The sequence below is a fragment of the Anoplopoma fimbria genome, chromosome 1 (assembly GCF_027596085.1).
Source record: "Anoplopoma fimbria isolate UVic2021 breed Golden Eagle Sablefish chromosome 1, Afim_UVic_2022, whole genome shotgun sequence".
In the NCBI taxonomy this organism is placed as follows: Eukaryota; Metazoa; Chordata; class Actinopteri; order Perciformes; family Anoplopomatidae; genus Anoplopoma; species Anoplopoma fimbria.
In genome coordinates this window covers 19,444,992-19,469,777 of record NC_072449.1, presented here as the reverse complement: position 1 = coordinate 19,469,777, position 24,786 = coordinate 19,444,992, and the positions used below count along the sequence as shown (strand labels likewise).

General features: G+C 44.5%; 1 protein-coding gene across 1 annotated transcript; it reads left to right on the top strand.

Moving 5' to 3' along the window:
- The first annotated feature begins 340 nt into the window (after window positions 1–340).
- npas1 (neuronal PAS domain protein 1) lies at window positions 341–24,734 on the top strand. Its single transcript, XM_054597206.1, has 12 exons — window positions 341–435; window positions 2,011–2,249; window positions 12,422–12,489; window positions 14,398–14,487; window positions 20,319–20,493; window positions 20,647–20,759; window positions 21,129–21,325; window positions 21,415–21,521; window positions 21,761–21,908; window positions 23,334–23,452; window positions 23,541–24,086; window positions 24,143–24,734. Exons 1-12 carry the CDS (start codon window positions 341–343, stop codon window positions 24,628–24,630), a joined length of 2,385 nt encoding a protein of 794 aa, XP_054453181.1. The 3' UTR covers window positions 24,631–24,734.
- Window positions 24,735–24,786: the final 52 nt, after the last annotated feature.

The following is a 24,786-nucleotide window of genomic DNA, read 5'->3' as shown; positions in this document are numbered from 1 at the left end:
GCTTAAAAAGTATTTCGTTGAAAAATACATTATGCAATGTATTGTGATGGTAACACGTTAGGTAATTAAAGAATGAAGGGCTTACTAAAATGTGTTGAATTTGAAATCCCCTAAATTCCATAGGTGCTGTTGCCTGTAAATGTTTAGGTAGTCCATGACTATTTTATGGCTTACATTGGTAAACTATACGTCCTTGACTTACTTGACTGACTACTTTTCCTCTTTTTTCTTTATTCTCCTGCTCTGCTGTCTCTCGTGGATCTTCAGGTCTGAGTCTGTCACATCCTCAACCAATCAGAGCCTGCGTTAACAGCGGTGAAGGCACGTGATTGGGAGAAGGATGGCAACCATGCCGTTTGTCAGCGAGGGGAAGTGTGTAAGTGTGGAGTGGGATTTCCTGCAAGGACTACTGGCCAAGCCACCCACCCTTCCATGGTGAGACACACACACACACACACACACACACACACACACACACACACACACACACACACACACACACACACACACACACACACACACACACACACACACACACACACGCAGGCGTGTGCATGCCCATGAATTAATCTCTGCAAGGTGAAATCCATGCATTTACAGCCTTGCACACACTGACAACAGCCTGAAGAAGAATTTCCTATCAATGAAGCACAATCCAGAAGACATAAGTCTGATCTCTTCAGTGCCACACATCACCTGCATTGTTGCTCACCTGCCAATCCTGTCAGAGCTGTGAATCCCCTCCCCTTAGTGGGAGATTAAGTAAATTTGGCTGGAATTATTAATGGGCAGTCATTTAAAGGCGGATATAAAAACTAAGCAGAATCAATGTGTGTGTATTGATTGTTCTCGGTGGCTGGGGTCGAGGCAGTATAATAATGAGATGTTACAGAGGGCTGGCAGCATGAGTCCACACACACACACACCACACACACACACACACACACACACACACACACACACACACACACACACACACACACACACACACACACACACACACACACACACACACACATATAAACACTCACACTGTTTTCATTTAAAGCAGGGAGAAATACAACAAATGGGTCAGCTGATTAAGATATAAACATATGTACACACACGGTGCACAGCCCTTTTCTTTGTTCTGTTCTTTCTTTTGCTCACACATGCACACACACACACACACACACACACACACACACACACACACACACGATGGTCCTTCTTAGGATGAGAATCAACAATACAGACACGAGGGAAAACGGCTGATTCTTTTTTCTCTTCTAGCTCCCTATCTCTCTCTCTCTCTCTCTCTCTCTCTCTCTCTCTCTCTCTCTCTCTCTCTCTCTCACTCACTCACACACACACTTTATTCTAGCGCAGCACCGACACAAATTGTGAAGTGGCTGTGACAACATAATTCCACCACTCAGGCCCCATTGAGGAGAGTCAATACCCAATCAGAGAGACAGGCTACCTGAGCCCCGGCCCCCCTCTGTCACTCTGCCCCTCCCTCTCCTATTGATCCTTCAATCACGGCTTCAGCTCACTAGCCCGGGACCAGATGAGAGAGAGAGGGAGAGAGGGAGGGGTTGGAGGGAGGAAGGGAGGGAAAGTGAGGGATATGCGACGAGAGATTGTGTGTGTGTATGTGTTCACATATGGATTGTGGAGCAAATGGCATTATTAGGACGCTGCTCTGCCAGATAGAAGACGGGAGTTTGTCTGTAATTACCAGGCCAATCTGCAAGAGATGGTTCAGAAGGGAGATTGTTTTACTTAAATTGCAGGAGCCATTACCATTATATCTACTGTATTTATGAAATTACTTTTCTATATTGATGCTCAGGTAATTTATACAGAGCATGAATCAATCTACAGGTGGTCGTTATATGACACCCCTTACCTGTTTTTCCCATCACAGTGCTGATCCAGATAATTTATTTGGCTTTCTCTTCTTTTTCTCTCCTCCCTGTGTTCGTCTATGTCCTCCATTAATACACCCTCCCCTTGTTCACCTCTCAGTCTCCAGAACTTGCGTAAAGAGAAATCTCGCAATGCGGCTCGTTCGCGGCGGGGGAAGGAGAATTTCGAGTTCTTTGAGCTGGCTAAGATGCTGCCTCTGCCCGGAGCCATCACTAGCCAGCTGGACAAGGCATCAGTCATCCGGCTGACCATCAGCTACCTGCACATGCGCACCTTTGCCAGCCAGGGAGACCCGCCCTGGAGCCCTCTGATGGAGGGAGACAACAACTGCAGCAAAGGTGAGCAAAAGGGAAAAGAAAAATAACAGTAGGGAAACACTGTTAATCAAACTGATTTTGGTTCACTAAAGGTCTCTGTACATGTAATTGGATATTGATTGCATTTGTAATTTTGTCTTTTTAGAACCAAAGAGAGGATGTATCATATCCTTAAACTAATATAGAGGTGTGTTCAGACAGATCATGGAGCAAATTCTTGCCTTGCATCATTGGCACAGTTTTTACCACCTGACCGTTTGTGTTTTATCGCCCTTAACAGACAATTTACCAACTGTATGTTAGCTGTAAACTAGCCACAGATGCACTGACCGTGACTGAGTGTGGCTGCTTGTTTGTGTTTGGCTCCGCCTCTTACTGCCAACAGCTCTTCTTCTCCCACTAGTGTTTATCCTTTATCTTCTTGTCTCTGTACATTTATGAAGCATACATATAAAGCCTCGGGATACACGGCAAGTTTTCACTGGAGTTACAACTGCTTTCGCTGACTTTTCTTTATGTCAATCAATCGCATCTTTCCACTGACTTTGTATACAAAATAATTTGCATTCTGTCTCTGTCTGAACACCTATTTAGTAGGAAACACAGTTAAAGCTACTATTGAAGACACTTGGGTGATGTCCTTGTTACTCCCCCTAACAATCTGGAGTCGTCTGAAAACAGTCCTTCTAGTTTGGTAATTCAATTTCAGTGAATGATTGAATAAAAATATAAAAAAATAATAAAATCCTGCTTACAGCCCTTGTAGGAAATATATATTTTTTTATAATTTGTTCAATATTTAAACTTTTCCTGGACTTTGACAATGGTAGCCTGCAAGTATGCAGAGGTAAATTAAACATGGTTGAAGGATGATTTCTAAACTAAGCTTTTAAGAAAAATGACACAGCAGAGATAAAACTGCTGATGTTTGTTGACAATGGACAGAAACTGCTGAAATTCATGCATCCATCTCACATATCTCTTCCGATCAAAAACAATCCTCAGACGCCCGATTCAAACCCACTAACTCCCTCTCACAGAGACATCCCACGCCACAAAAAATCCAGTCCTCTATTGGCGACAGTAATTACTTGTGTGTGACACAAACACGTGTTCATTTGAGCCCTGTAAACATGCATGTGCATAAACACTTTCCATAGGCTGCTGTGAGTTTGAATGTGTTTGAGATGTTACAGAAAGAGGGAGGAAACTAATGGTGCGATTTGTAATTACAGAAATTAACTATATAACGAGGACAGTGTAATTATACAGGCTGTCTAATTGCTACTATTACTGAGGGGAAATGATGCAGCTACCGTACAATTAGAGGTGTGTGTTTGTGTGTATGTCTGAGTGTCTTCATGCCTGTTTTTCTCTAATTTGAGGTAATGTGAGCAAAAAACAGTCATGTTAATAGCATGTTTTGTGTGACTGAGTGGGACTTGCTTTACCACAATATGTACCACACATACCTGATAAGATACAATGGTCTTAATAGTATAATAAGTTGAACAGCGTATAAATAGTGGTGCAAGTGCAATACCCGAGGAAGTGTGTTTAAAAACTCAGGGTGTAGAGTTTGAGAGACATGGTATTTACCGTACAGGGATTCTCTAAAGGAAAGATGCTATTGCTGCATTATGGGAAATGTCAGTGTGACAGTGAGCCAGCATGCACAATACCAGGACCCTGAAACTGAAGCAGCTAAATAGATTTCAGCCAACATTAATTTTATTTAAACCTGTGCTTTTCCTACTGACATGGCATGTCAAATAGTCTTACATGAAAAAGTTGTGTTGGCATCCATTGTCACTTGTTGTTGTACTGAATCATTTTGTGGCAATTGATCAAGGAAGGGACATAGATTTCTTTTGGAATGCTAATTGCAGAAAGTATAGGACACTTACTGTACACAATAAGTAGGTAGTATGGAGTCGAGACACAGAATCTCATTAAGCTTCTGGTACTATTTTTTCATACTTAACAGTTTCCAATTTTCAGTGCTAAAATACTATTTCCAGTGTATTATTTTACTAACTATTGAGGTTCCATACCCAGCCATACTTATCTGACCAAAATTATCCCTCTCAGAGGTCTCATCATTTATAATACTGACATGGTTAGCCCAGTCTTTGGCCGCAGTAGCAGAAATATTATCATGGGGTAAATCCATTGGGATCCATTGATAGCTAACCAGCCATGCAGCGCTGCACAATCTGAATGTCTGAGTGATATCCATGCAGTATCACACTCACGCCCAGCCGTACGTGGCCTTGACTGAGCTGAGGGCGTAGTGAATTGTTTTGCCTCTGTGTTCATGGCTTTTGTTTGGCCTTGATAGAAAATACCTGTTTAGAAAAGTAGGTGTGCAGGTAGACGTGCGGCCCTGTGCGTGAACTGGAAGTGTGGTAGGAAGACAAATGCGAGGTATGCTGCTTACACTACAATGAGAAGCACTTCTCCTACAAATGTGAACCATAACTGTAAATATATAGAATCCTGCAGCAGCTACGCGAAGGTCATAGAAAATTGCGAGGCACTTGGAAAAACACAATGAATCACTTCAGCCACGAAACGGTATTACGGTATTACAGTCTGAATTATCTCGAACTTCCACTAGGTCGGGATCTGATATCTTGAGTATTTTATTAAATGTTTGGAGTTTTTTTTTACAAGCAGGTCACACAGTCTTAGCGAGGCCAAGGCTGAAAATGCGATGGTAATTTGGACATCAGTTTGAACAAGTCTACCCACAATGCATTGGCAGGGTTTTAAGTGTGATGCATGACTTTAATTCCGTTAGTGGAATGTGGTCAGAGATCCAGCTGAAAGGGAGAGGAGGACAGAGAGGAGGGGAAGGGACAAATGTAGAAGGAATAAAGAGAGAAAGAGGAGAGGAGTGTGAGGAGAGAGGGGGTGAAGGGTGGGTGGGTTGCATTCCTCTACTCTCCCCTCTTGTCCAAGGTTTTTTTTGGACGGGCGATGGCCAGCAGAGAGGGAAGGAAGAAGGTGGAGGGTGGAGGCGAGGAGAGGGATGGAGGGAAGGGGAGGGGCCGGTGTGGCTTTTGTCTGCTTCCCACGTTTCAAAGCCAGTCTTGAAAAATGAATAGACAGAGGAAAATCAATTGCATGACCTTCACAGAGGGAAAGAGAGAGAGATTGAGAGAGCAGGAGAGGGGGGAAAGAAGGAGGAGAGAGACAGATTATGGAAGGAGGGAGCAAACGAAAAGGAAAGGCTGAAGGGAGGAAAAGTAAAATGACCCATGATATTCATTCCCATTCAGCATTTGTGTGTGTGTGTGTGTGTGTGTGTGTGTGTGTGTGTGTGTGTGTGTGTGTGTGTGTGTGTGTGTGTGTGTGTGTGTGTGTGTGTGTGTGTGTGTGTGTGTGTGTGTGTGTGTGTGTGTGTGTGTGTATTTGCCCAACGCATTGAAGGACTAATCTAATCCTTTTTATTTAAAATCTTTTTTTTTTTTTTTTAAATCATCTCTCTATGGAGCAAATTCTGCTTTGGGGTACAGTTTTTCCCTGCCTTTTTAAATGTCCTGTTAAATGATTATTCTCGTTTATTTTAACAAGATCGTGACAAGATTTGACTCACTAAACTAATTGCAGAGATCTCATTGGACAGGAAAAACAGTGTTCACACAACTACGCTGAGTACAGTAGGTCAAACATGAATCACAAGTTCAGTCTGTTCAGTGTGATGGTTCATTTTGTGAGTTCTTATAATAACTTTAACGTTTGCCCTTGTTTTCTTTTCCAAATAACTTGGAGGTTTGTGTGGTCAGTAGTGTGCTTTTTTTTACACCTGTGACAACGCCCAACAGTGATGTCACTGTGTACTGACACACCCTGGAGTGCACGTCCATATGACTTGCCTAAATCTTCCCCACAAATCTGTAGCAACTCAACCTTTAACAGGTGCAATACGGCAGCTGGAGAACCTCTCAGTCTTTTAAAAGGTACAGTACAATAACAACTCACTGCCAGCAACGGGGCCAGCTCAAGTGTTTTACTGTCTCTGTTAGTGAGGTCAAACACACCTCTCTCCTCCCCAGCGATGGTGACATTGACTTTCATTCCGCCTCCACTCGCTCCCTCTCTTTTCCTGTCTCCTTTCTTTCATTGCCTCCTTTTCCCTCGCCTCCCTTCTGTCTCCCCAGCTCTCAGCGTTCTCCCTGCATCTGCCTCCCCTGTAATTCACGGCGTTTAAAGCAGCCGGGGCTTTTAAGGGAAGTTAATTGCACTCAAATTACGTTCGACCGCAAAAGGAGTGAGGGAGCGACGGAGAGATAGAGGAGAGATAGAGAGAAGGAGGGAGGGATGGATGTCAGAGTGAGAAGATAATTGCGCCGGAGAGGGACGCTGCGATTAGGGTCACTCTTTCTCTCTCTCTGTCTGTCGAACAGCCGAAACGTCACATTTGAATGGTCGTAAACAACTTGGCAGGTGATCAGGCTCTTGTTTTGAAAGGGTGAAACTACGGCATCAGAGCCAAACTTGAGAGACAAAGACGGATAAGAAGACAGACAGAGAGAGAGAGAGAGAGAGAGAGAGAGGGAGCTACATGGAAAAAAAAGACGGGTTCACTGCGTCTGTTAACTGTTTGGTTCCCATGGTAACACCCTAACCTGGTTTAAAAGGTTGACACTGTGGGGGTGGAGAGAAAGACAATGTCCATGTATATGATGAGGTGCATGTAGGTAGGGGGATGTTTAGGTGTGTGTGTGTGTGTGCGTGTGCGGCCATTACTTATGGACTTAACTGGGACTAAATTATGTATTAGACAGAGGTATAATGAAAATCATTCAAATTAAATGTCTATCTTTTCTTCTCATGGAGCGCTGGGGAGACCCCGAGAATTGACCTGCGAGTCAGACTATAATTAACGTGTCCGATCGTGGCCCGTCCCATTCTGTCTCCTATTCCCACAATGAAATTAAACCTTGCAGCAGAGTCCAAGGAAGCTAATGAAACGAGAGTGTGACGGAAAGGAGTGATCAAAGACCTCAGGGTCTGCATCCAGGTCTTTACACTTGCACATATATTTCGCAGTTAATTTCAACATGAGTGTTATTTTCTTGTTTTGTCCACTAGGTCAATTATAACACTGAAGTCTCTAAAGTAACTGGAAAAATGCACTCAATAGAGTGAAGCCCTCCCTGCCAGATGTGTCTGCAACGACCACTGCTTTATCAAGTGAATTAATACAACCCCCGCCCCCCCAGGCAATTAGATCAAAGTCGTTGTATACATTTCATTCACAAAATTAAACTCACTAAGCTTTCTTCCCACGCAGCAGTGGCTGAGTAACGGCGATGAACTCAGCAGTGTGTGTACTTGTAGTTACGTTAGCTGTTGGCTGATGGACACACCGTCCAGCACAGTAAAAGTGAGCGCACTCAGCAGTGTTATCAATAGAGCCCGATTCAAACCGGGGGCCGGTTAATAGTAGTGAGTTAGGAGCAGGCAATCAATGGCAGTATAAAAAATGTTATGTGTTTTGATAAAGTGTGAGTCACCGCAACCGAGAGAGGTCTTTGAGCATGCAGCCATAACTGGCAACCCAAAATAATATGCAGTTTGCTGCAGCAGAATGGGAGATTAGCCATGGACACTCACACACTCACTCACTCACTCACTCACTCACTCACTCACTCACTCACTCACTCACTCACTCACTCACAGACTCACTCACTCACTCACTCACTCACTCACTCACTCACTCACTCACTCACTCACTCACTCACTCACTCACTCACTCACAGACTCACTCACTCACTCACTCACTCACTCACTCACTCACTCACTCACTCACTCACTCACTCACTCACTCACTCACTCACTCACTCACTCACTGACTCACTCACTCACTCACTCACTCACTCACTCACTCACTCACTCACTCACTCACTGACTCACTCACTCACTCACTCACTCACTCACTCACTCACTCACTCACTCACTCACTCACTCACAGACACACGCACACAAGCCTGGACTTAACTGGGACTAAATTATGTATTAGACAGACGTATAATGAAAATCATTCAAATTTAATTTCTATCTTTACTTCTCACGGAGCGCTGGGGAGACCCCGACAATCATTGCGTGATCCTCCAGGTGGAGATAATAACATCTTGAAACATGGCAACAATGCTACAATACAGTGTGATGAGTCTTTAGACAATCAGACAGGATATAAACAACAGTTTAGCCTGATTACCTAAACTGAAAGTCTGTTCAACCTGCAGGTTGGTGATAAACGGTTATTGCCCAGTATTCACCGGTACAAAGTACTTTCTTTTAGAGCTGTCACTTTCTATTGAATGTAGGTAAACATGGTCTATTTACTAAGATTTGGTCAAAATAGGTCTGATGTTTGCGTAAACTGAGAGACAAAAATATACAGCGGTAATCTAGTTCAGCTGCTGAAAAAGAGCTTAGATTTCAACTAGTGCCTCCAAAATCCTCTGACTGTACTGTAAGTGGTCTTTTCAGAGCCCAGCAGGAAGTCGGACTAATTTTAACAATTTGCTCACATGACTGTTAGATGAAAGTATTACATGATCCATTTAAGAAATAACATAAATCACACTTTTTTCGCCCCTAAAATTAAAGCTACCTTGTGGAGTTCTTTGATCACAAGGCAGCAAAGAAGAAAACTGCAAGCTAGCAAACATGGATGTTAACAAAGCACAACTTTATTCATAAAATTGTCTTTGCACATTGTTTATGAGGAGGGGCATGCATTCAACACCTACAGATACTTCCAATGCATTTTGGTTTAGTTATAAGTTTGTTCTTATAACTAGGATAAGAGCAGTAGGACAATTTTGAAGCAGGAGGTAAAGTGTGATGGGCCAGTTTTGGTAATAATAATAACTTTGTTTTCTCTTCCAAATAATTTGCTACTACTGGTGTTATCATTACCAACAATATGGGTGCATGCATTTGCAGTTTTAACTCCAAAATAAATTGTTTAAATAATCTGGCTACACTGTCAGTTTGTTTACATCTGTGTGATCATCTGACTGCTCGTGTTTCTCGTCCAGTCTGACATCGTTGTATCGTTGACGCGTAATTCTCTTTAATAACTTTTGTGAGGACGATGTTATTATTCCAGAAAAGAATAAGGGCCAATACTACAGAAATATGATCATTTTCCTTCAATTCATTTTGAACGATGATTTTATTTTTTACACATTTAATGAGTATATAATTAGACAAGATTTGGTATAATTGATCATATTTAAGGAACAAACAGAATCATGCAATGCCCTCACACTCATACACACACACTTAAATACACACGTGCACACATCCCATAGAAGTAGGGGTTCACAGCACCACTACAGAAGGATCTTTGTTCTCAGGGTGAGATACGAACATTGCTGTGAGACTCTCTCTCTTCACATGTGCACACGTTTGTGCATGCGTCCACAAAACCACACACACACACACACACACACGTACACACACACACACACACACACACACACACACACACACACACACACACACACACACACACACACACACACACACCAGGTCCAGTGTTTTGGTTTCCTGGCTAACCTATTGTACCCTGGCAGTCTTTAATAAATGGTCCTCTGTGTATTTGTGTGTGTGTGTGTGTGTGTGTGTGTGTGTGTGTGTGAGTGTGTGTGTAGACTCATCCGTCAGCCCTCCTGGCCTCATGTCACATCCAGTGTTTCCTTCGCCCCGCTGACACTACTCAGCACTACTGATCGCCCGCCGTCACCTTCACTCCTCCAGGGATCTCTGGCATGAAACCCAAGACACACACGCACACTCCATTTATTATATATTTTTTCAATTGTGAGGCATGCACAAACTAACATCACAGCGTGTGTGTGAGTGTGTGTGTGTGTGTGTGTGTGTGTGTGTGTGTGTGTGTGTGTGTGTGTGTGTGTGTGTGTGTGTGTGTGTGTGTACATCTTTTTTGGGTCATTCTCATATGGTCATGATGGGGGTTGCTTCCTTCAGACTCCCCAGCGCTGCAGCTCCATCGCAGCCCCACGAGGGAGCCTGATAGGCAGGCAGAGAGCGAGATGGGCTCCCCATCCCCCTCCAGGCAGCGACTGGCTGGGCTGAAGGGTCCCAGCACCAGACCCCCTTTCATAGTCCTGAATGGACTTGCCTTATTTATATTCACACTCTGTCACACAGGGGGACCCCAATCTCACAATGCCACTGTGGCTTTGTCCAGCAACTCTGTATTTATGTGTGTGCGAGTTTGTGTGTGCGTGCGCGGGTATTTGTGTTGTTTAATCGGAGGGCATGTTGCCGCTGTGTAGTCTGTGCATGAGAATTCATTGCTGTGTGTATTCCTGAAGTGTGTGTGTATCTGTGTGTGTGTCTATAGCTCTAATGGAATGCCTCCATCCTCCATTCACGGAAGCCACATCACAAGCAGGCAGCTGTGCGGTATATATGTGTGTGTGTGTGTGTGTGTGTGTGTGTGTGTGTGTGTGTGTGTGTGTGTGTGTGTGTGTGTGTGTGTGTGTGTGTTCCGACCCTCCCTCTGTGTTCAGTTGTAACCCAGAGCAGCGCTTTCATTTTCCTGTCATAACGTGTATTGATTTCCCTCAGCCTTGCAGCGACACACACACACACACACACACACACACACACACACACACACACACACACACACACACACACACACACACACACACACACACACACACACACACACACACACAGATATCCGATGATCCTTAAAGTCGTGCACACCCATGCACACATTCATATGCTCTTGTACACACATTTTGCGAACACACATACATAGTTTGTCTCTGCTGGATAAGGAACATTGTGTTCAAAAGCAGCCCTGTTGGGAGTGAGATTACTTCTCATGTATGGTCCCTGCTTTTGCAATCATGCACTCGCTGGTGCGCGCACACACACACAAACACACACAGACACCGTCACCCTCTCTTTTTGACATAAAACAGTAAATAGGACTGATTGCTAAATTAATCTTCCACGTCACTGCAGCCCCTCGTGTCCAGGTTTGCCTGGGAGAAAGTGATCACTCTCGCCTTCCTTAGTGTTTTCTCATTTTCCCTGCTGTACCCTCTCTGCTCCTCTCGTACCTATCTTCACACCCCCTCCCCTACCTAACCACCTCCAACTCTATTTGTATTGTAATTGCCTTGGTAAACAGCACCACTTTGGCACTGAAGCAGCTCTTATAGCTTGTGTTTGGGATGCATTAAGAGTGGCGATGCAGACACCGTGTGTGTGTGTGTGTGTGTGTGTGTGTGTGTGTGTGTGTGTGTGTGTGTGTGTGTGTGTGTGTGTGTGTGTGTGTGTGTGTGTGTGTGTGTGTGTGTGTGTGTGTGTGTGTGTATTTATTTGCGTTTCTGCTGGCAATTGAGTGGTTTGCGTCACATAGCACCCCCTCCTTATGCTCAGTTTTTTTAGACACGCAGTCGCTTTGGTTGATTCTGTCTGTTTATCTGACATGATTTGTTCAAGTTTTGCTTTTCATTTCAGTGCAGATTTAAATACTTCACTGAGATGCAACAATATTATAAACCCTATTTGATGAAAAAGTAATATTTAGACATCATTTTGTATTATTATTAATAATTATATTTATATCAACCAAATCAGAAAGTGGAGTAGCTGCCAAGTTGATTAACATCACCTTCCTGTTTTCGAGAAGTTAAGCCCCACATTATACATCTCTTTTTTTATGCTGCGATCTTTTTTTTCACTTTCTACTAAATGGAGGGAAATAAACAAATCAAACAAGGCTTTGAACTTTAAAGAGATGACAATCAGAGGAGCGAGAAGATCAACATGCAGCAAAACTCAGTTGGATGTGGATTTGAGGCTCCTTAAACCCCTCAAAAACTATTTTTACAACATTTTATTTTAAGCATAGCAGTATGTATTTTTTATATATGTTTAGATATATTAAATGTATTGTCTCCGCAGTGCATTATGTGATAGTTTGACAGATACTGTCGCAAATCTGTACTTAGGATGTAAAGCTAAGATTTGTATCTGAGAGGTAAGAGCGACCAGGAATCTTAGAGTCCCTTCATAATGACACTTTCTTATGATCACTCTCAAAGTTCCCTGAACATGTAGTATCAAGTACATGTTTATGTCAGTCAGTGTCTGATGTGTGTTTGTCTACTTTCTCTCTGCAGTAAGACGATCATCTCATTCTCTAGCCACTGACATGTTTGAGCAGCACCTAGGGGCGCACCTCCTGCAGGTAAAGACTTCCAATCTATTATGGCTTTCTTTGGACAGCTATGCTCTAATGTTTATGCAGGGGAACCTTTGTGTTTTCAGAATGGATCACAGGGTCAGTTTGATCAAGTATTTTCCTTGACAGAGAAGCACATTTGTCTCATAAATGACTGCATTGCGATACAGTGTGTCTGTGGTGTGTGCGATCGCAGTTTGTACCAGCTCAAGTCTTCCTACCTCAGTCTCTCAAAACATACATTTCCAAGCAAACTCCTGTGGCATGCCCTCCCACACTCACACATGGACACCTACAAATCTCATAAACCTTAGATGCTCGGACGATATCGTTGGCTGCCAAAGAATGCCTCCGTTTGCACTGACAGATGAATGGAGCCTGAGGGGGATTCTGGGGCAGGAGGGCTGCAGGGATGACGAAGTGCAGGATGTAGAGACAAAGACTCAGAGGAAGTGGGAAGAAGGTAACACTGCAGGTTTAGGAAGCTGAGGGAGGAGAGATGGTTGGGGGAGAAACCAAAGCAGAGCAGGTTAAGTAAAACTAAACTAAACTTAATGCCTTATGTAAAGGTGGTTGAATTGAACAAATAAATTTGTCAAGCAGGAAACGGGTATCAGTGGAACAGGTAGAGAGAGACAAAAATAATAGAAGCTGATAATTGAGAAGGTTGTGGTAAAACAAAGAAACATTGCATATGTCTGCTCTCCTCTGGCATTTTAAAGAGGAAGGGAGGCTTAGGGAACGGCGCTGATAGAAATCAAATTAACGCTCCAGAAAAACTGTATGATTCTTTCCTCCCAGCCGTCCTCCTGCCGTAATAGCCTGATAATTGCACTTTAGTTCTCCGACATTCAGGCGGCTGGTTTCTCCTCGCCGCGACACACGACGCCCCACACCCCGGCCACACATTTGCATACTGGATGTGTCAGTTGCATAAATTACCACTGCCACTTTAAGCACTGGGCCGCCAAAATAGCAATCATTCTTCTAGAGCAAAGTGGCCCTGGTCTCTGTGTGTGTGTGTGTGTAAGGCTGAGGCTGTGTCGGCTCACTCCTGGATGCTTGTTATGACGATTAATATTATTCTCTGAAGCAGTCCTCTCTAATGGCCTGGCTGTATACCTTTCACTTCTCATTAGAATCACTGCAGGCTATAATGACTCTGGTTCTATCTGTGTCTGTGTCTGTACCGGTGTCTGGGCGTGTGTTTACGTCTGTGTGTGTGTGAGTGTGTGTGGCACTACAGGACGATGCTCTGGCTCTGAGTTTATTACAGTTGATTGAAACAGCTCCGGCCTATAAGCTCAGTTTCTGATGTCTCCTTGCTCTATTTGTTCATGTATGTTTGTGTGTGTGCTTGTCTAAATGTCTGACTGTGTGTGTGTGTGTGTGTGTGTGTGTGTGTGTGTGTGTGTGTGTGTGTGTGTGTGTGTGTGTGTGTGTGTGTGTGTGTGTGTGTGTGTGTGTGTGTGTGTGTGTGTGTGTGTGTGCACGCACATGTGGTACTTTTGTTTCTGTGCTGCTTTCTGTGTGTTTAGTTATGCAGGCCTTGTCGACAGCTGTTGTGTGGAGCTGCAGCTTGCATCAATGGCTGTTGTTTCATATCTGTTCACATTTGTACATGTGTGTGTGTGTGTGTTTTTCTGTGCACATGATTATGATTGTGACTGTGTGTGTGTGTGTGTGTGTGTGTGTGTGTGTGTGTGTGTGTGTGTGTGTGTGTGTGTGTGTGTGTGTGTGTGTGTGTTGTGTGTGTGAGAGGAGAGGCCGAGGGGTGACGGGTTGTTTGTTCTCTAGCTCATTGTAATTTGTTCGATACACACTAATTGCTCTAATTTGTCTGTCTTGTTCCTGTTTGTGTGTGTGTTTGTGTCGGTGGGTGTGTAATGTGCGTTTTCTTTTTTATATGCACAGTCTCTGGATGGCTTTGTGTTCGTGGTCAGTCAGGAGGGACGTTTCCTCTACATCTCAGAGACAGTTTCCATCTACCTGGGACTCTCACAGGTAAGACGACCTCATTGCACACACACGTACACACACACCGGAATAATCCTTTGTATACAAGCCCATTTGCACACATGTGCCTATCTTCTGCTTATGCTTTCATATCCCCCTCCCTGGAGTGTGTGTGTGTGTGTGTGTGTGTGTGTGTGTGTGTGTGTGTGTGTGCGTGTGTGTGTTTGCGTGTGTGTGAGTATGAATATCTTTGACTGCACTCTTTGCGCTCATCTCTGGAGTGCAACTCTCATGGGGCAATGCTACTCTCTGTCTACCTCTCTCTGCTGCCTTGTCTCCCTCTCCAGGTGCTCACCTCTGTTGATTGCCTGTGGCCTCTTGTACTGTGAATGTTAAGTCCTGCCATTTTGCCCAGATGCATAAATAATAACAGTAATTACTGGCCCAGCAATCAAAGTGTCGCCCCAGCGCGCTGGGCCTGTCTAGGGGAACAAATCGATAGGCATCTTAAAAGCCACATTGATTGTAGGGAGGGGGAAAAACACCAAGGGGGATGGGAAGATAGATAGAGACAGCCGGAGAGAGAAAGAGAGGGGGAGGAAAGGAGGAGAGGTGTGATAAGAGAGAGATGTTTCGAAGTAAGAAGAATCGGTTCAGCATGAGCGAGGATGAGAAAGAGGGAAGTTAGTGCTACAATAACGGAAGAAAACGTGTTTTTGGGGAAATGTGCTGTGATTAAGGTTTGCCATTGTTTACATTAAAGGAAGGACGTTTTTCTACTCTGTCTCCTTAGCTCAATACTCGTGTGCTATATGTATATTGAAAGGTTCATTGGCCACTGTTATCATTTTCCCGTCTATACTAGCTGTGAGCCGGCCACATCCGAAAACATGACCATACTGTCAGAGATGGGGTAAAAAAAACACGGTCCTTGCTCTGTGCGGGAATGTATTTTAGAATCAAGTGGGTATCTGATAAAGTTCAGTTTTGTATGAAATTAGTGTAATGTATGAATATTGTATGGGCAGTGCTTCCCTGCTGACCCCTTGTCACAGGGACGCTTCCTGCTGGCTGCATGTAGGCTGCAAGGACCACGTGAATATTAACGTCATTTGTCTGACTCAGATTGCTGAATCCTTTTTTTTTTTGCTAAACTTTAGGCTGCTTTTTTTTCACAGATTGAAGATATCTTAAACTGAATGTGTATTTGACACAAAGGATTAACCGGAGTCCCCCCATCCATATCTTTACATTTTGATTTATACTTTGTTATATCAGGTATACATTTTCGCATTGGCCTTAATTTCCTTTTTTTTTAAGTTTGGGGTTGTAACTGTAATTTAGAGTGTGGTTGGGTGTGGTCAAATATGTGCTCTACGGCAACTGTAACCACACCAATGTCACTGCGTACTGACACACCTTGGAGTAAATAAAGATTTTACTTAATATCAACTATCTGCACCGCTATAATAAACTTGTAGGAGAAAACAAGCTGACAAGTCCCAGTTTTTGTAATCTCTGTATGCAATCTTTGTAGCCGCCATAGCTCTGTTGTACAGTTGTATTTTTCAGGAGAAGCACATCAGCTTCGGCAGCAACATGCATAGGCTGCTTATTAGAATGAGTCACATTAGGAAGAGATCTCCTCAGAGCCAGTATGGAGAAGATAAAAACTTGTTTAATGTACATATGAGAATGCAAGTATATATATACGACAGACTTGAGGAAAAAATACAAACCCATCTTGTTTGAATGGAAAGACACGGGTGAAAATTGTTTGTTTGCACCTGCCATGGAGTTTCTTGGGTCTTCACTTTGCAAAGACAAATGCATAAGGAAGATAGATTGGTGGAAGTCTGAATATAGAACAAAAAAAAAGATAAGGACAGAAACATAGAGAACCAGACAGAGAATTACGAGAGAGAAAGAAAAACAAAGGAGTGGAAGAGGGGTGAGAATGAGAGACAATGGTAAAGAGGAGAGAGAAAGTCTGAGTGTGTAAATAGAGTTTAAATGTGCAGAAGGAATGAAATTCGCCTTGGGATTGCCTAGGTAAACAAGACAGCCGAGGCTTTGGTGGAGATGCTAATAAAACAGAGCTGTTCTTATCAGCTGAGCAGATGGCCTAACCCATCACATCTACTCAAACAGGGCCTGAGCCATCAGTATTCTAATGAAATTATTTATGATCGAAGATTACGTTCAAAACCTTGAACATACAACCCCGCGTTTACCTTCCTGAAAAGATGAGAGCCACCGGCGGCGGGGGGGGGGGGGGTTTATGATGAGAAAGAGAGACAGCCAGAAAGGGCAGGTAGAAGTTGAGATGAGTTAGGGGGGTACATAAGAGAGAGGATATAGTGTGTTTATAGACACCTAAGACGAGAAAGAAAAAGATACAAAAAGAGAGAAAGGAAAGGTGGGAGGGAGGGAGGAAGGGAGAGGCAAAATCACTTTGTTGGCGAGTGGAGGCGGACACAGGGGAGAGAGGAAGGACAGACAAACAAACGATGTTCTGAGTGAAAAAGTGTAACTGGTGGTTTGTTTTAGAGGGCATGTCGCCCCTGTGGACCGCCCCTGCCCTGCCGTCTCCTGTCCCCCCCCGCCTGACCCCTCTGCCCTGGCTTACACCCTGGGCTTCTCCCCTGACAGGGGGTTGCTTAGCCGGCTTAGCCCAGGTCAGGAAACCTTGACCAAGGGCACAGCCTGCCGCCCACTCCCCTGGTGCCTGCAGGTATCATTTTTCTTCTCTCCGGGTCTCCACGCCGGAAGCACATCAGGGATAAAACCCCGGGAATGCCACGAAGCAGAGGAGGGGAGGGGGGAGCGAAAGGAGGTAGAGGAGGAAAGAGATGGATGGATGGAGTTGAAGAAGAGGAGACAAAGGCTGGAGCCGATTGTGAATTGGAGGGAGGAGAGATGGAAAAGGATGGGGAAGTAAGAGAAGGGGCTGGGAGAAGAAAGAAAAGGGATAAATGGGGTAAAGAGAAGGGTGGAAGGATGGTGGATTAAGGGAGGAGAGAATTGATCTGGGAATGGTTAGTATGCAGCCCCCGCTCCCCCCCTCCAACCCTCCCTCCCTCCATCCCTCCCTCTCTCCTCTCCCATCAGTCAGTGAGGGCTGAGGGCTGAGAGTGTGTTGTGGACCACTGCCCGGATGCCTCATACATATTAAAGCCCCCTGCTATTATTTATATCATGTCTCTCCTTCCCCTGCTTGCTGCCCTCCCCCCCCCCCCCTTCATCCCCACCCCACTGCCATACGTACATGCACGTGCATGTCTGCACTCTGCGCGCACACACACACACACACACACACACACACACACACACACACACACACACACACACACACACTCAGGTTCACGCAGGTGCACTGACAGACAACTGCTCACACAAACAATGACACACAATGACGCGTGGAGACACAAAAACAGACAGTCTAGTCACATACGCAGGGAGACGGAGGTGCAGCGTGTGCTTGCATACGCACAAACAAATACACACACACACAGGCTGAGAGATTTGAATGATTTCGGTCTCTCCTCACGTCTTACCTTCGCGCCACATTCTTTACCTGTTTTTATGTCTGAGCCTGACTCATCCTCTCAATCGCTCCGTCTCTTTCTCATCTTCTCATTTCTGTCTGATCTTTTTTCAATCCCTCCCTCCTGCCTGTGATGGAGTGATATTATTCGGATAGGCCTTAAGCCCGTTAAAGCCCATAAGGACCTGTTTGTCTCTCTACCTTGTTTTCCAATACCACAGGGCCAGGGGATTGTGTCTCTTTCAGATGGCTGGTCCAGTGTTCTGAGCAGAGGTAAATTTAGTCCTTGTTTAAAAAAATGACAAGAAATCCTTTTGGAGTGGAATCGCTATTTATAAAACACAGAAACCTTGACCACAGACAGACAGACCAGAGATATCTTGATATAATCGGTAATAAATATGCTCAAAGCATGGTTAATCCAGAGTTTTGCAAACCAAACCCCAGTCCAGTTACTTGTCGGATACCCAGCCTCTTAATACGTAGATGAGAACTCCTAATTTTTAAACATTAATGAACGAGTCTGTTTTGATGTCAGAATCAAAAGGAATGCAGCAGAAAAATCCAGCACCTAGCAATTACGCTGCTGACGTTATATCTGCATAATGAAGAGAAGAGGGATCAGAAAGGGAAAAAAATACTCAGTGAGGGTGTTGTGAAGCTTTCCATGTAACCCATTTAATACACAGGATATATTTTAGGGCCATAAACATTATAGAAGAGGGACCAAATGTGCGCACATCGAGGCAAAGATACTGAGGTGCAAGACAAAAAAATAGGCTTAACTGTTTTGATCTACAAGATCCTCATAACTTGTTTTTCGCTGCCCACAATTGGCCAAAACAAATCTCTTATTGCAATTGATGACTTTAAAGTAAATGAAACGTAAGTAAGAGTATCTTCATATTTTCTAATGTAGCAACTGAAATGGAAATCAGTCCATCAGCTAAAAGTTAGCAAGGTATTTGAAAACTGCCTACTGCTACCAGAGCCTCTCTTTAACACTGGGGCTACTACTGACTGCGAGCTAACAATCAATGTGGTTTTATGAGTCACTCAAAATCACATTTGACTTGATACATTTCTGTAATGCCATCTCTATCAAATAAACGGCGAAGAATAATTAATCTGATGTATATTTAGGCTTAGGTACGTATATCAAAAGGTAGCCGTTTTTTACATTAAAGTCTGGTAGTAACACAGTTTTTTCCCAGTATGTAGGAAAATCACTCCCATGTGGTGCCTATCAAATCTAGTATTTAATTATACATTTGGTGGTAAATGTCCCCAAAACAGGACATTCCTCAAGTGATTAAGCCCAGCATGCATCTGGGGCTAAGAACCTCTGTCCCTTTCGCTTATCCTCCCTCACTCGTTGGGGTTTCCTCCATCTGTACCCCTCTCCGTTCACTCATCGTCCACCTCATTCCTCTGCTCCCACCTTCCCTGTTCCCGCTCCTTCCTCTCCCCCGGCTGTGATGTCCTTGAGGGCCTGCTGAAGCTCCCATAAAGCCTGCAGTAAATGGCTCTAATCCGGTAATAAATGGCTGTGTCCTACAGACAAGGGTGTGAGGCTGCTGCAGCCACGGCTTTATCAGATGGAATGGTATTGGCTCGCACATGCAGAGACGCGCACACGTTCACAGATGTAATAGGAACTGCATGCATGTGTGTAAGCATGCATACTCTCTTTCTCCCCCATTTCTTTTTTCTCTCTCTCTCACTCACACTCACACACACACCCGCACACACAATCATGTATACAGCTTCAGATGGAATCACGCCTGCTCCGATTGTGCTGCTTTTATGGATGCTATGCAAGAGCAGCGCCATTATTACCTTTAAATGATTAGAGATGCGACTGTGATGCATTATGATGATAGCATCATATAGAACTGTATGAGCTGTTGCGTTGCTCTTTATGCCTGCCGGGATCGACTGTAACTGAATGAAGGAGCAGGGAGGGATGAGGGGAATAAGAAGAATAGTAATGTGACCTTTGGAGATACTTGGAGTTCACCTGTTTTTAATCAGCAAATACAATTGATTTTTATCTCCCCTGGTTTTATTTGTGTAATACTGTAGTCACTTGGTCCTCTGAGACTGGACTTAAATGTATGTGCGTGTGTGGTGTGTGTGTGTGCGTAAGAATGTCTTACAACCGCTACACTCCTTGTTGAGTTGTAACCCAGAGCAGTGCTTTCATTTTCCGGCCATAACATATATTGATTTCTTCCTGTGTGTGCGTGTGTGTGTGTGTGTGTGGGCGCTCATGTGCAGGCATTTGTGCTCTGAGCTTCAGTTTTTGATCAGTGTGTGTGTTTCTCTTCAGGTGGAGCTGACCGGCAGCAGTGTGTTTGACTACATCCACCCGGCAGACCACGTGGAGATGGCAGAGCGGCTGGGAATCAGTCCGCATCTGAGGGCCGAGGCCGGCTGCCACACGGGCCCCGAGAGTGCGTCCAGCTCCGCATCCACCTCATCCCTGGCTGGGACCCCTGAACCCGGTACTGATTATACTTTCAATCGAACAAAACTGAAATAAATACTAAAAAAACTCAATGTACATCATCAAAACAACCCAAAAAACAATTGAATTTATGACAAATCCTGTCGGATGGATATGTTTTATATTTTACGTCTTCTCTCATCCTCAACAGCTCCATCTAGTCCTCATTCTCCTGCTGACGAACCTCTAGAACGCGGCTACTTCATCCGCATGAAGTCCACCCTCACTAAAAGAGGCCTGCATGTCAAGTCTTCTGGATACAAGGTACAGAGAAAATAATTTATTATAATTTGAAAACATACCTTGTATTATTTCTATTTACCTGCTTGTTGATGGGATGATAAAATAACAAGAAGAGTCTTGTTATATTATGTTACATGGCCATTGTTTCACAGCACTGTCAAGTTGGTCGTTTTCACTGTGTTTTATGGTTGTGACCTTATTTTACACTGGACCGCTGCACATAACACTCCTTTACTGCACTCACTGCTTTAATGCCTGTGCTGCTGCATCCTTTAGCTTTGAATATCACATTGTTTATTTATTTTCTACATACTGGATTGTGTGAGGTCTAGCAATCAAAAAAATGTACTTCTATAAAACAAGTAAGTACTGATGTCTTCTGTTTGTCAGGTAATCCACGTGACAGGACGAATCCGTTGCCACCCTGCACTTGTGCCGGTCTCCAACCGTTCAGTGCGTCGACCGATGGGTTTGGTTGCTCTGGCACACACCCTCCCGCCCTCCACACTAAATGAAGTCCGCATGGAGAGCCAAATGTTTGTCTTCCGAGTGAACATGGACCTACAGGTCACATATTGTGAGAACAGGTAGGGTTTCTTTGTCTGTGTGTTGAGATTTAGCGGTATGTACTTTGAATACATACAAATGAGTGTATATTTTTGTTGCATGACTACAGGATCTCAGAGTATATGGATCTGACCCCAGCGGAGGTGGTGGGACACACCTGTTACCACTTCATCCATGTAGAAGACCTGGAAAACCTCCGGCAGAGCCATGAAGACTGTGAGTCACATCTACATGCATTTACATTATATGGATTTCATCCCCACCCTTTATTCTACACAGTGTCTGAACTTGCGAGGGAGAGCCTGTTGAAATCTCATTCTGTCCTGTTGTGATAGGCGCCCTCTGCTGATATCATCATGAACTGCCAAACTGATAACTTGCTTCTTCCCTGTCCTTCGTCTCTCCGATGTCCTGTTTTACATCCTTTCTTTCCATTTTCCGCCCATCTTTCTCAGTGCTAAGGAAAGGCCAGGTGGTGACCAATTACTACCGGTGGCTGCAGAGGAGAGGAGGCTACCTGTGGATCCAGTCCAGTGCCACCGTCTCCATCAACCACAAAGCCCCCCATGAACGCAACGTCATCTGGGTCAACTACATCCTGAGGTCAGTACAACCTCAGTCTGTGCTCCAGGACTGCTGATAAGGACTTAGGGTATACATTCAGGCATAATGTACAGAGATCCTTTAAAGGGTTATTTTTACTCCTTCCAACATATGAAAAAAACAGAGGATACTTACTTAAAATTGTGACATCAAATCAAATCACATTAACGCTTATTTGACATTTATATATAAATATTCAAGATAACAACACGTTTTTTTAAAGTTATAGGATGACAAATTCATTTTATGTTCTATAGATTTTCGATTAAGTTTTCTGTAAAAACAGATATAGTTTGTGAATCCCTTTTTATTAAATTATTTTCCCTTTATAGAAAGCCAATTTTAGTGAAATTAATTCAGTTGAGTTTTACAAGCTTTGTAACTGTATTTTGTTATGATGCTCACTTTCTTTTTTTTTTGTTAATTTAGTATTCATTTATTTATTTTTGTTAAGTTTTGATAATTTAAGTAAAAGTCATTACTCTGGCTGTAATGCTGCTGAGCTGTCTGTAAACAACAATTTTACATTACTTACTTAGTATTTAATGTCATAACTCTGAATTGGCAGGCATGATCTTATAAGGAGGCTTTTATAAAGGAAATTCCAAGACTCTGAATCTTTTGTTTCTGTTCAAATTACCCTTTAAATTTAGTAATTTATGTTTAAGGCTTTATTTATTCACTCAACAGGCACAACAACTGCAGTAACCTCTACAAAATATGCTCTCCCCTTATTTCCCTCTTGCATACACACACATATTCACACTGGACACTCACGCAAACACACTCGGAAGATACATGCACGTATTTTACACACGCACATACATAATAAAAATGTGTGCACAACGGCAGAGACAAAAACAAGAGGAGTAGGCTGAATTTCAAATGCTAATTGGACTGAAGCTATATAATTACAACAAATGGATGTCAGAATTTTGGGGCTGAATGGTGTTTTAGTTAATTAGTGCTGTAATTACAAGAGCTCATTAACTTCTCCAACAGCCTCCTCCTTGTCTGAGCTTAGCTGTGTATAGGTGGGCTGCTGAGTAGGGCCTTGTGTGTGTTTGTGTGTGCGTGTGTGTGTTCCTGTGTGTGTGTGTCTTGAAGGGCGGTGTCTGCCTATCTGTTTGTGTGTCAATGCTTGTGTATTGTGTAATAAGGGCTGTTGTTTGGAGAATTTGGTTGATGTTCTCAGTGGAGGTTATAAGGGGCAGTTTGGATATTGGAGGTTGTTATTAGACAGATTATATGTTATTTCCATATCTAAGTATTCACTCAAATCAGCAGAGCAATAGTGTTTTTTTTAAAGCTGTAAGTGGCTTTTAAGTGGTGGATAATCATTTGTGTATGTATGCACTTTCTCCTTTTCCATTTTCACATATCTCTCTGTCTGTCCATCAATCTATCTCTATTTCTAATATCCAGTCGAACGGAGTTGCCCGACACTCCCCTGGATATACTGCAGCTACCAGAGAACGTAAGAGCAGAGCGACTTCGAGTTAGCTCTTCCCCCACTGACAGTTCCCCCCAGGCCCGAGGTACGATGCTACACACACATTAATACCTTCCCATGATGCCCACTGACACACATAAACACCTCCCTGTGCCTCTTTTTTTATCACCTTTCCTCCTCAGGCTCGCAACCAGTGAAGAGCTCAGTGGGGAAGAGTGACCCCGACACTAAAGGCAGAGAGAAATTTACCCCCGCTGCCATCCAATCAGAGGACAGGAGGAAGCGCCTGCTGAGGTCCGACCCCGAGGGTGCTCCTCCCGAAACCCGTCGCAGACTGGAGGAGCTCCGTCACGCAGAGGAGAGTGTATCGGCCTCCTCCGACCTGGCAAGCGACAGCGAGGGGGAGGAGGAGGAAGAGACAGAGTGGGACCAGGGGGGAAGCAGTGACAGACTGAAACAGGAAGACGGTGGAGGAGGTAAACAGAGTAGGGGAGGAGACACCCCCTCTAGAGGGGAGAGGGGGAGCAGGGTGCACAACGGTCGGGCCGTGATCCAGCAACTGAAGAGCGTAGTGACCCCGTCTCCCCTGCCTGGCAGCCCCAGCATCAAGACAGAACATGAAGCCCTGACCACCGGGGGGCGTTGGGGGTCACACACACAGACCTCCTCCTCCCACACACACAACGCCCAGCCCCAACCCTCACATGCACACACACCCTCCAGCAGCCTCAACGGCGACAGCCCCACCACCCCGATCCCTGACTCTTCTTCCAGCAGCGAGGCCCCCCAAAAGGGTTGTTCACTCCCCCTTCCCCTGCTCTTTCCCCCGCCATGTCCGTGTCCTCTCCGCTGCCCCGTGAGGACAGGGTGGTGTCGGGGTTGCTCACTCGGAGCAGTGGTGGTGCAGGTAGTAATCCTGACTTTGAGCTGCTCCAGAGACTGGCTGCAGGCGGAGCAGCAGGGCGGGTCCTCTTCCACCCCCTTGCCCTCGGCCCGCAGGGCCCTCAGAGCCTCTACGCTCCCAGCACTATCCGCTACGCTCCACCTGAGCTGCCCCCCTCCCACCACCACGGCATAGAACACAGCGATGGCCTGCAGCTACGGTCGGACCATCACAAGGGACCCCCGCCAGCCTTCTTCCCCCACCTTCAGCGGTTGGCCGGCTTGCCACCCTTCAGTGGTTTTTCCCCGTCTGACAACCCTTTCTCTTCCGGCCTGCCCTTCTGTATGAACGGACTGAGGGGGGCTGCAGGCTCTGAGGAGGACTGAGACTTAGATGGGAGGAGGGCAGAGGAGGAGATAAAAAATGAAAGACGGAGCAGAGTGACAGACCAGAAAGAGAGACATTGAAAAGGGCAGAAGAGACAGAAGTGGCAGGACATTAAGCCTCTAAGGACATTACTAATTGGACAATGAGTTGAATAA

What these genes read in the sequence shown, in the direction of transcription:
- npas1 (XM_054597206.1), top strand. Translation starts at nt 341, where the DNA reads ATGGCAACCATGCCGTTTGTCAGCGAGGGGAAGTGTGTAAGTGTGGAG. An exon ending in AAGCCACCCACCCTTCCATG is followed by an intron (nt 436 to 2,010) that starts GTGAGACACACA and finishes TTCACCTCTCAG; the next exon opens with TCTCCAGAACTTGCGTAAAG. An exon ending in GGCTGGGACCCCTGAACCCG is followed by an intron (nt 20,494 to 20,646) that starts GTACTGATTATA and finishes CATCCTCAACAG; the next exon opens with CTCCATCTAGTCCTCATTCT.